Source organism: Phyllobates terribilis, unplaced genomic scaffold (assembly GCF_046119375.1).
Source record: "Phyllobates terribilis strain yellow unplaced genomic scaffold, ASM4611937v1 Scaffold_10__3_contigs__length_209671492, whole genome shotgun sequence".
In the NCBI taxonomy this organism is placed as follows: domain Eukaryota; kingdom Metazoa; phylum Chordata; class Amphibia; order Anura; family Dendrobatidae; genus Phyllobates; species Phyllobates terribilis.
The window spans coordinates 195,886,546-195,900,568 of record NW_027362770.1 but is presented as its reverse complement, the minus strand read 5'-3'; the positions used below and the strand labels follow the sequence as shown (position 1 = coordinate 195,900,568).

The window sequence follows — 14,023 nt, the reverse complement described above, 5'->3', positions numbered from 1 at the left end:
TACTATAATACTGTCCATATGTACAAGAATATAACTACTATAATTCTGCTCCTATGTAGAAGAATATAACTACTATAATACTGCACCCTATGTACAAGAATATAACTACTATAATACTGCTCCTATGTACAAGTATATAACTACTATAATACTGCTCCTATGTACAAGAATATAACTACTATAATACTGCTCGTATGTACAAGAATATAACTACTATAATACTGTCCCTATGTACAAGAATATAACTACTATAATACTTTCCCCTATGTACAAGAATATAACTACTATAATACTGCCCCCATGTACAAGAATATAACTACTATAATACTGTCCCCTATGTACAAGAATATAACTACTATTATATTGTCCCCTATGTACAAGAATATAACTAGTATAATACTGCTCCTATGTACAAGAATATAACTACTATAATACAGCCCCTATGTACAAGAATATAACTACTATAATACTGCCCCTATGTACAAGAATATAACTACTATAATACTGCTCCTATGTACAAGAGTATAATTACTATAATACTGTCCATATGTACAAGAATATAACTACTATAATACTGCACACTATGTACAAGAATATAACTGCTATAATACTGCTCCTATGTACAAGAATCTAACTACTATAATACCGCCCCTATGTTCAAGAATATAACTACTATAATACCGTCCATATGTACAAGAATATAACTACTATAATACTGCCCCATGTACAAGAATATAACTACTATAATACTGTTCCTATGTACAAGAATATAACTACTATAATACTGCTCCTATGTACAAGAATATAACTACTATAATACTGCTCCTATGTACAAGAGTATAATTACTATAATACTGTCCATATGTACAAGAATATAACTACTATAATTCTGCTCCTATGTAGAAGAATATAACTACTATAATACTGCACCCTATGTACAAGAATATAACTACTATAATACTGCTCCTATGTACAAGTATATAACTACTATAATACTGCTCCTATGTACAAGAATATAACTACTATAATACTGCCCCCTATGTACAAGAATATAACTACTATAATACTGTCCCTATGTACAAGAATATAACTACTATAATACTTTCCTCTATGTACAAGAATATAACTGCTATAATACTGCTCGTATGTACAAGAATATAACTACTATAATACTGTCCCTATGTACAAGAATATAACTACTATAATACTTTCCCCTATGTACAAGAATATAACTACTATAATACTGCCCCCCATGTACAAGAATATAACTACTATAATACTGTCCCCTATGTACAAGAATATAACTACTATTATATTGTCCCCTATGTACAAGAATATAACTAGTATAATACTGCTCCTATGTACAAGAATATAACTACTATAATACAGCCCCTATGTACAAGAATATAACTACTATAATACTGCCCCTATGTACAAGAATATAACTACTATAATACTGCTCCTATGTACAAGAGTATAATTACTATAATACTGTCCATATGTACAAGAATATAACTACTATAATACTGCACCCTATGTACAAGAATATAACTGCTATAATACTGCTCCTATGTACAAGAATCTAACTACTATAATACCGCCCCTATGTTCAAGAATATAACTACTATAATACCGTCCATATGTACAAGAATATAACTACTATAATACTGCCCCTATGTACAAGAATATAACTACTATAATACTGTTCCTATGTACAAGAATATAACTACTATAATACTGCTCCTATGTACAAGAATATAACTACTATAATACTGCTCCTATGTACAAGAGTATAATTACTATAATACTGTCCATATGTACAAGAATATAACTACTATAATTCTGCTCCTATGTAGAAGAATATAACTACTATAATACTGCACCCTATGTACAAGAATATAACTACTATAATACTGCTCCTATGTACAAGTATATAACTACTATAATACTGCTCCTATGTACAAGAATATAACTACTATAATACTGCCCCCTATGTACAAGAATATAACTACTATAATACTGCTTCCTATGTACAAGAATATAACTACTATAATACTGCCCCTATGTACAAGAATATAACTACTATAATACTGCTCCTATGTACAAGAGTATAATTACTATAATACTGTCCATATGTACAAGAATATAACTACTATAATACTGCTCCTATGTACAAGAATCTAACTACTATAATACCGCCCCTATGTTCAAGAATATAACTACTATAATACCGTCCATATGTACAAGAATATAACTACTATAATACTGCCCCTATGTACAAGAATATAACTACTATAATACTGTTCCTATGTACAAGAATATAACTACTATAATACTGCTCCTATGTACAAGAATATAACTACTATAATACTGCTCCTATGTACAAGAGTATAATTACTATAATACTGTCCATATGTACAAGAATATAACTACTATAATTCTGCTCCTATGTAGAAGAATATAACTACTATAATACTGCACCCTATGTACAAGAATATAACTACTATAATACTGCTCCTATGTACAAGTATATAACTACTATAATACTGCTCCTATGTACAAGAATATAACTACTATAATACTGCTCGTATGTACAAGAATATAACTACTATAATACTGTCCCTATGTACAAGAATATAACTACTATAATACTTTCCCCTATGTACAAGAATATAACTACTATAATACTGCCCCCATGTACAAGAATATAACTACTATAATACTGTCCCCTATGTACAAGAATATAACTACTATTATATTGTCCCCTATGTACAAGAATATAACTAGTATAATACTGCTCCTATGTACAAGAATATAACTACTATAATACAGCCCCTATGTACAAGAATATAACTACTATAATACTGCCCCTATGTACAAGAATATAACTACTATAATACTGCTCCTATGTACAAGAGTATAATTACTATAATACTGTCCATATGTACAAGAATATAACTACTATAATACTGCACCCTATGTACAAGAATATAACTGCTATAATACTGCTCCTATGTACAAGAATCTAACTACTATAATACCGCCCCTATGTTCAAGAATATAACTACTATAATACCGTCCATATGTACAAGAATATAACTACTATAATACTGCCCCATGTACAAGAATATAACTACTATAATACTGTTCCTATGTACAAGAATATAACTACTATAATACTGCTCCTATGTACAAGAATATAACTACTATAATACTGCTCCTATGTACAAGAGTATAATTACTATAATACTGTCCATATGTACAAGAATATAACTACTATAATTCTGCTCCTATGTAGAAGAATATAACTACTATAATACTGCACCCTATGTACAAGAATATAACTACTATAATACTGCTCCTATGTACAAGTATATAACTACTATAATACTGCTCCTATGTACAAGAATATAACTACTATAATACTGCCCCCTATGTACAAGAATATAACTACTATAATACTGCTTCCTATGTACAAGAATATAACTACTATAATACTGCCCCCTATGTACAAGAATATAACTACTATAATACTGCTCCTATGTACAAGAATATAACTACTATAATACTGCTCCTATGTACAAGAATATAACTGTAGCGCCGGCGTCCCTGCCCTCTGCTAGGCAGGGACGCTGTTCCCCTCACCTCCCTGCTCCGTGCCCGGCATCCTCCTCCCGCTCTGCTGGCAGCGTGCGCTCCTTCCCGGCCACTGTGCTTAGGGCGCGCGCGCTCTCCCTCCCTCTTAAAGGGGCCGCGCGCGCCGTCCTAAGGAGTCCCCGGCCAATGGCCGGAGGACTTCACCATATATAAGGCACCTCCTCCAAAATGGAGGTGCCCGAGCAATGTTGTTGCACTGTTCTACTCTGCTTCAGCCCTCAGGTCCCGTTGCCAGTTACCTGCCAGTTACCTGCCTGATTCCGGCCAGAGTCCTGCCAGTTTGCTGTCTGTTTCCTGCCAGTTATTCCTGCTACCTGCTTGCTAGCCTGAGGTCCGACGGTCTGCCTTACAACTCCTGTCAGTCTGTCTAAGGACCAGCTTGCCCGCTCACCTGGGAGCGCACATCAGCTACCTGCCTGCTTGCTAGCCTGAGGTCCGACGGTCTGCCTTTCTACTCCTGTCAGTCTGTCTATGGACCAGCTTGCCCGCTCACCTGGGAGCGCTCCTCCGCTACCTGCCTTCTTGCCTACCTGGAGGCTTCGCCGTCACGTGCTGTGACCACCTGCTATTCCAGAGACTCTCGCTTGCTCACCTGGGAGCACACATCCTCCATCTGCCTTGCTAGCCTACCTGGAGGTTCAGCCATCACAGGTCGTACCAGCCCGTTCACCCAGAGACTGCCCCGGTCACTTGCCGTGACCTCCAGCCCGTTCACCCAGAGACTGCCCCGGTCACTTGCCGTGATCTCCAGCCCGTTCACCCAGAGACTGCCCCGGTCACTTGCCGTGACCTCCAGCCCGTTCACCCAGAGACTGCCCCGGTCACTTGCCGTGACCTCCAGCCCGTTCTTCCAGAGACTGTCCCGGTCACTTGCCGTGACCTCCTGCCCGTACAGCCAGAGACTGTCCCGGTCACCTGCTGTGACTGCCTGCCTGGTCGCCACCCGCTCCCTTACAAGGACCGCCCCCTTGTATAGTAGCTCAGAGGTTCCGCCTCCCAGACCCGTTACAATAACTACTACAATACTGCTCCTATGTACAAGAATATAACTACTATAATACTGCCCCCTATGTACAAGAATATAACTACTATAATACTGCTCCTATGTACAAGAATATAACTGCTATAATACTGCCCCCTATGTACAAGAATATAACTACTATAATACTGCTCCCTATGTTCAAGAATATAACTACTATAATACTGCCCCTTATGTACAAGAATATAACTACTATAATACTGCTCCTATGTACAAGAATATAACTACTATAATACTGCCCCCTATGTACAAGAATATAACTAATATAATACTGCTTCCTATGTACAAGAATATAACTACTATAATACTGCCCCCTATGTACAAGAATATAACTACTATAATACTGCCCCCTATGTACAAGAATATAACTACTATAATACTGTTCCTATGTACAAGAATATAACTACTTTAATACTGCCCCCTATGTACAAGAATATAACTACTATAATACTGCCCCCTATGTACAAGAATATAACTATTATAATACTGCCCCCTATGTACAAGAATATAACTATTATAATACTGCTCCTATGTACAAGAATATAACTGCTATAATACTGCCCCCTATGTACAAGAATATAACTACTATAATACTGCTCCCTATGTTCAAGAATATAACTACTATAATACTGCCCCTTATGTACAAGAATATAACTACTATAATACTGCTCCTATGTACAAGAATATAACTACTATAATACTGCCCCCTATGTACAAGAATATAACTACTATAATACTGCTTCCTATGTACAAGAATATAACTACTATAATACTGCCCCCTATGTACAAGAATATAACTACTATAATACTGCTCCTATGTACAAGAATATAACTACTATAATACTGCTCCTATGTACAAGAATATAACTACTATAATACTGTCCCTATGTACAAGAATATAACTACTATAATACTGCCCCCTATGTACAAGAATATAACTACTATAATACTGCCCCCTATGTACAAGAATATAACTACTATAATACTGCTCCTATGTACAAGAATCTAACTACTATAATACTGCCCCCTATGTACAAGAATATAACTACTATAATACTGTTCTTATGTACAAGAATATAACTACTATAATACTGCCCCCTATGTACAAGAATATAACTACTATAATACTGCCCCCTATGTACAAGAATATAACTACTATAATACTGTTCCTATGTACAAGAATATAACTACTATAATACTGCCCCCTATGTACAAGAATATAACTACTATAATACTGCTCCTATGTACAAGAATATAACTACTATAATACTGTCCACTATGTACAAGATTATAACTACTATAATACTGCTCCTATGTACAAGAATATAACTGCTATAATACTGCCCCCTATGTACAAGAATATAACTACTATAATACTGCCCCCTATGTACAAGAATATAACTACTATAATACTGTCCCCTATGTACAAGAATATAACTACTATAATACTGCTCCTATGTACAAGAATATAACTACTATAATACTGCCCCCTATGTACAAGAATATAACTACTATAATACTGCCCTCTATGTACAAGAATATAACTACTATAATACTGCCGCCTATGTACAAGAATATAACTACTATAATACTGCTCCTATGTACAAGAATATAACTACTATAATACTGCTCCTATGTACAAGAATATAACTACTATAATACTGCTCCTATGTACAAGAATATAACTACTATAATACTGTCTATAATATATGCTATTATAGAATTTTGGATAACTAGAGGAGGAAGACATGTGAAGACTCAAACTTCAAGGTTAGATTTTAGAAAGGCAGATTTTAAGAGACTCAGAAAGAGAATAGGAGGGATCCAATGGCTGGATGTCCTTAAGGACAAAAATGTCCAGGAAGGATGGGAAATTTTTAAAAATGAGATTCTCAAAGCACAATCGTTAACAATCCCGAAAAGTAGAAAGAATGGGAAGCATTTAAGGAAACCAGGATGGATGAACACAGAACTTAAACACATGCTAAAAAGAAAGAAAGAAATGTTTATTAAATGGAAAGAGGGAGGCATATCTAAAAAAGATTATAATGCAGTCTGCAGATCCTGTAGGGCACGTATCAGGTTAGCTAAAGCTGACAATGAATTAAGGCTTGCAAGAGATGTCAAAAGCAATAGAAAAGGATTTTGGGGGTATGTCAAAAGTAAAAGAAAAGTCAAAGATGCTATAGGATTTTTACAGGATGAAAATGGAGAAATGGTAAGAGAGGATGTTGAGAAGGCCGAACTTTTTAATTCCTATTTTGCATCTGTTTTCTCTCAGAAAGAAAATGTAACATCAACTGATCTTCACTGTCCTTTTAAAGGAATAGAGGAATCCAAGTTATCTGTAAACAGAAAGATTGTGAGGGAATATTTAGCTAACATAAATGAGTTCAAGTCTCCAGGTCCAGATGAATTACACCCCAGAGTACTGAAGGAGATCGTAGAAGAAATTTTAGAACCACTCTCCATAATCTTTGAAAATTCTTGGAGAACAGGAGAAGTCCCAGAAGACTGGAGAAGAGCAAATGTTGTTCCTATCTTCAAAAATGGGAAGAAGGTGGACCCAGGGAACTATAGGCCGGTGAGTCTGACTTCTATACCAGGAAAGATCTTTGAACAAATTATTAAAACAACATGTATGTAAGTACATGGATAAGAATGAAGTGATTAACCAGAGTCAGCATGGGTTTGTAACTAACAAGTCATGTCAGACTAACTTAATTTCCTTCTATGACAGAATCACTGACTGGGTGGATCAGGGAAATGCTGTAGATATAGTATATCTTGACTTCAGCAAAGCATTTGACAAAGTATCTCACACCATCCTTATTGAAAAAATGACCAAGTATGCAATGGACCAGGCAACTGTTAGGTGGATTCATAACTGGCTTAGTGATCGGACTCAAAGGGTGGTTGTAAATGGCTTCACATCCAGCTGGATGAATGTCTCAAGTGGGGTACCACAGGGCTCCGTCCTGGGACCTGTATTGTTCAACATCTTTATCAATGATTTAGATGAAGGAATTGAGGGTAAACTGATTAAATTTGCTGATGACACAAAGCTAGGAGGGATAGCTAACACTAGAGAAGAGAGAGAGAGGATTCAAAAAGACCTAAATAAACTGGAGCAGTGGGCAGCAACCAACAGAATGGTTTTTAACAGGGAAAAATGCAAAGTACTACATCTGGGCAATAAAAATGAAAAAAAGCATATACAGAATGGGAGGAATAGAGCTAAGCAGCAGTACATGTGAAAAAGACTTAGGTATCCTAATAGATCATAGACTGAACATGAGTCAACAGTGTGATGCAGCAGCAAAAAAGGCAAATACAATTCTGGGATGTATTAACAGAAGCATACAGTCTAGATCACGTGAAGTCATTATCGGACTTTACTCCTCTTTGGTCAGACCTCATCTGGAATACTGTGTACAGTTTTGGGCACCACATTTTAAAAAAAGACATTGACAAACTGGAGCAAGTTCAGAGAAGAGCGACCAGAATGGTGACTGGTCTGCAAACCATGTCCTATGAGGAACGGTTGCAGGATTTGGGAATGTTTAGCTTGCAAAAAAGAAGACTGAGAGGAGACTTAATAGCTGTCTACAAATATGTCAAGGGCTGTCACATTGTAGAAGGATCATCTTTATTCTCATTTGCACAAGGAAAGACTAGAAGCAATGGGATGAAACTGAATGGGAGGAGACACAGATTAGATATTAGAAAAAACTTTTTGACAGTTAGGGTGATTAATGAGTGGAACAGGCGGCCATGAGAGGTGGTGAGTTCCCCTTCAATGGACGTCTTCAAACAGAGGCTGGACAGACATCTGTCTGAGATGATCTAGTGAATCCTGCTTTGAGCAGGGGGTTGGACCAGATGACCCAGGAGGTCCCTTCCAACTCTACCATTCTATGATTCTATGTCCCATATGTACAAGAATATAGCTACTATAATACTGTCCTCTATGTACAAGATTATAAATACTATAATACTGCTCCTATGTACAAGAATATAACTACTATAATACTGTCCCCTATGTACAAGAATATAACTACTATAATACTGTCCCCTATGTACAAAAATATAACTACTATAATACTGCTCCTATGTACAAGAATATAACTACTATAATACGGCCCATATGTACAAGAATATAACTACTATAATACTGCCCCTATGTACAAGAATATAACTACTATAATACTGCCCCCTATGTACAAGAATAAAACTACTATAATACTGCTCCTATGTACAAGAATATAACTACTATAATACTGCTCCTATGTACAAGAATATAACTACTATAATACTGCCCCCTATGTACAAGAATATAACTACTATAATACTGCTCCTATGTACAAGAATATAACCACTATAATACTGCCACTATGTACAAGAATATATCTACTATAATACTGCCACTATGTACAAGAATATAACTACTATAATACTGCTCCTATGTACAAGAATATAAGTACTATAATACTGCCCCTATGTACAAGAATATAACTACTATAATACTGCCCCCTATGTACAAGAATATAACTACTATAATACTGCTCCCTATGTACAAGAATATAACTACTATAATACTGCTCCCTATGTACAAGAATATAGCTACTATAATACTGTCCCTATGTACAAGAATATAACTACTATAATACTGCCCGTTATGTACAAGAATATAACTACTATAATACTGCCCCTTATGTACAAGAACATAACTACTATAATACTGCTCCTATGTACAAGAATATAACTACTATAATACTGCTCCTATGTACAAGAATATAACTACCATAATACTGCTCCTATGTACAAGAATATAACTATAATACTGTCCCTATGTACAAGAATATAACTACTATAATACTGCCCCCTATGTACAAGAATATAACTAATATAATACTGCTCCTATGTACAAGAATTTAACTACTATAATACTGCCCCTATGTACAAGAATATAACTGCTATAATACTGTCCCTATATACAAGAATATAACTACTATAATACTGCCCCTATGTACAAGAATATAACTACTATAATACTGCTCCTATGTACAAGAATATAACTACTATAATACTGCTCCTATGTACAAGAATATAACTACTATAATACTGCTCCTATGTACAAGAATATAACTACTATAATACTGTCCCTATGTACAAGAATATAACTACTATAATACAGCTCCTATGTACAAGAATATAACTACTATAATACTGCCCTTTATGTATAAGAATATAACTACTATAATACTGTCCCCTATGTACAAGAATATAACTACTATAATACTGCTCCTATGTACAAGAATATAACTACTATAATACTGCCCCCTATGTACAAGAATATAACTACTATAATACTGCTCCCTATGTACAAGAATATAACTACTATAATACTGCTCCTATGTACAAGAAAATAACTACTATAATACTGTCCCCTATGTACAAGGATATAACTACTACAATACTGCTCCTGTGTGCAAGAATATAACTACTATAATACTGTCCCCTATGTACAAGAATATAACTACTATAATACTGCCCCTATGTACAAGAATATAACTACTATAATACTGCCCCTATGTACAAGAATATAACTACTATAATACTGCCCCCTATGTACAAGAATATAACTACTATAATACTGCTCCTATGTACAAGAATATAACTACTATAATACTGTCCCTATGTACAAGAATATAACTACTATAATACTGCCCCCTATGTACAAGAATATAACTACTATAATACTGCCCCCTATGTACAAGAATATAACTACTATAATACTGCTCCTATGTACAAGAATCTAACTACTATAATACTGCCCCCTATGTACAAGAATATAACTACTATAATACTGTTCCTATGTACAAGAATATAACTACTATAATACTGCCCCCTATGTACAAGAATATAACTACTATAATACTGCCCCCTATGTACAAGAATATAACTACTATAATACTGTTCCTATGTACAAGAATATAACTACTATAATACTGCCCCCTATGTACAAGAATATAACTACTATAATACTGCTCCTATGTACAAGAATATAACTACTATAATACTGTCCACTATGTACAAGATTATAACTACTATAATACTGCTCCTATGTACAAGAATATAACTGCTATAATACTGCCCCCTATGTACAAGAATATAACTGCTATAATACTGCCTCCTATGTACAAGAATATAAATACTATAATACTGTCCCCTATGTACAAGAATATAACTACTATAATACTGCTCCTATGTACAAGAATATAACTACTATAATACTGCCCCCTATGTACAAGAATATAACTACTATAATACTGCTCCTATGTAGAAGAATATAACTACTATAATACTGCTCCTATGTACAAGAATATAACTACTATAATACTGTCCCCTATGTACAAGAATATAACTACTATAATACTGCTCCTATGTAGAAGAATATAACTACTATAATACTGCTCCTATGTACAAGAATATAACTACTATAATATTGCCCCCTATGTACAAGAATATAACTACTATAATACTGTCCCATATGTACAAGAATATAACTAGTATAATACTGCTCCTATGTACAAGAATATAACTACTATAATACTGCCCCCTATGTACAAGAATATAACTACTATAATACTGTCCCCTATGTACAAGAATATAACTACTATAATACTGCCGCCTATGTACAAGACTATAACTACTATAATACTGCTCCTATGTACAATAATATAACTGCTATAATACTGCCCCCTATGTACAAGAATATAACTACTATAATACTGTCCCCTATGTACAAGAATATAACTACTATAATACTGTCCCCTATGTACAAGAATATAACTACTATAATACTGCTCCTATGTACAAGAATATAACTACTATAATACGGCCCATATGTACAAGAATATAACTACTATAATACTGCCCCTATGTACAAGAATATAACTACTATAATACTGTCCCCTATGTACAAGAATATAACTACTATAATACTGCTCCTATGTACAAGAATATAACTACTATAATACTGCCCCTATGTACAAGAATATAACTAGTATAATACTGCCCCCTATGTACAAGAATATAACTACTATAATACTGTCCCCTATGTACAAGAATATAACTACTATAATACTGCTCCTATGTACAAGAATATAACTACTATAATACGGCCCATATGTACAAGAATATAACTACTATAATACTGCCCCTATGTACAAGAATATAACTACTATAATACTGCCCCCTATGTACAAGAATATAACTACTATAATACTGTCCCCTACGTACAAGAATATAACTACTATAATACTGCTCCTATGTACAAGAATATAACTACTATAATACGGCCCATATGTACAAGAATATAACTACTATAATACTGCCCCCTATGTACAAGAATATAACTACTATAATACTGCTCCTATGTACAAGAATATAACTACTATAATACTGTCCCCTATGTACAAGAATATAACTACTATAATACTGCCCCCTATGTACAAGAATATAACTACTATAATACTGCCCCCTATGTACAAGAATATAGCTACTATAATACTGCCCCCTATGTACAAGAATATAACTACTATAATACTGTTCCTATGTACAAGAATATAACTACTATAATACTGTCCCCTATGTACAAGAATATAACTACTATAATACTGCCCCCTATGTACAAGAATATAACTACTATAATACTGCCCCCTATGTACAAGAATATAGCTACTATAATACTGCCCCCTATGTACAAGAATATAACTACTATAATACTGTTCCTATGTACAAGAATATAACTACTATAATACTGTTCCTATGTACAAGAATATAACTACTATAATACTGCCCCCTATGTACAAGAATATAACTAATATAATACTGCCCCCTATGTACAAGAATATAACTAATATAATACTGCCCCCTATGTACAAGAATATAACTACTATAATACTGCTCCTATGTACAAGAATATAACTACTATAATACTGTCCCTATGTACAAGAATATAACTACTATAATACTGCCCCCTATGTACAAGAATATAACTACTATAATACTGCCCCCTATGTACAAGAATCTAACTACTATAATACTGCTCCTATGTACAAGAATCTAACTACTATAATACTGCCCCCTATGTACAAGAATATAACTACTATAATACTGTTCCTATGTACAAGAATATAACTACTATAATACTGCCCCCTATATACAAGAATATAACTACTATAATACTGCCCCCTATGTACAAGAATATAACTACTATAATACTGGCCCCTATGTACAGGAATATAACTACTATAATACTGTTCCTATGTACAAGAATATAACTACTATAATACTGCCCCCTATGTACAAGAATATAACTACTATAATACTGCCCCCTATGTACAAGAATATAACTACTATAATACTGCTCCTATGTACAAGAATATAACTACTATAATACTGCCACTATGTACAAGAATATAATTACTATAATACTGCCCCCTATGTACAATAATATAACTACTATAATACTGCTCCCTATGTACAAGAATATAACTACTATAATACTGCCCCCTATGTCCAAGAATATAACGTCTATAATACTGCTCCTATGTACAAGAATATAACTACTATAATACTGCTCCTATGTACAAGAATATAACTACTATAATACTGTCCCTATGTACAAGAATATAACTACTATAATACTGCTCCTATGTACAAGAATATAACTACAATAATACTGCTCCTATGTACAAGAATATAACTACTATAATACTGCTCCTATGTACAAGAATATAACTACTATAATACTGCCCCCTATGTACAAGAATATAACTACTATAATACTGCTCCTATGTAGAAGAATATAACTACTATAATACTGCTCCTATGTACAAGAATATAACTACTATAATACTGCTCCTATGTACAAGAATATAACTACTATAATACTGCTCCTATGTACAAGAATATAACTACTATAATACTGCCCCCTATGTACAAGAATATAACTACTATAATACTGCTCCTATGTAGAAGAATATAACTACTATAATACTGCTCCTATGTACAAGAATCTAACTACTATAATACTGCCCCCTATGTACAAGAATATAACTACTATAATACTGCTCCCTATGTACAAGAATATAACTACTATAATACTGCCCCCTATGTACAAGAATATAACTACTATAATACTGTCCCCTATGTACAAGAATATAACTACTATAATACTGCCACTATGTACAAGAATATAACTACTATAATACTGCCCCCATGTACAAGAATATAACTACTATAATACTGTCCCCTATG

The 14,023-nt window shown here is 34.1% G+C and overlaps 1 protein-coding gene across 1 annotated transcript in view; it reads left to right on the top strand.

Moving 5' to 3' along the window:
• Positions 1-6,980: 6,980 nt before the first annotated feature.
• LOC141164344 (uncharacterized) overlaps positions 6,981-14,023 on the top strand; it is a 99,662-nt gene continuing 92,619 nt past the window's right edge. The window contains exon 1 of the mRNA XM_073649481.1: positions 6,981-7,280. Within this exon, the coding sequence (XP_073505582.1) occupies positions 7,225-7,280 (56 nt within the window). The 5' untranslated portion in view covers positions 6,981-7,224. The remainder of the gene's footprint in view (positions 7,281-14,023) is intronic.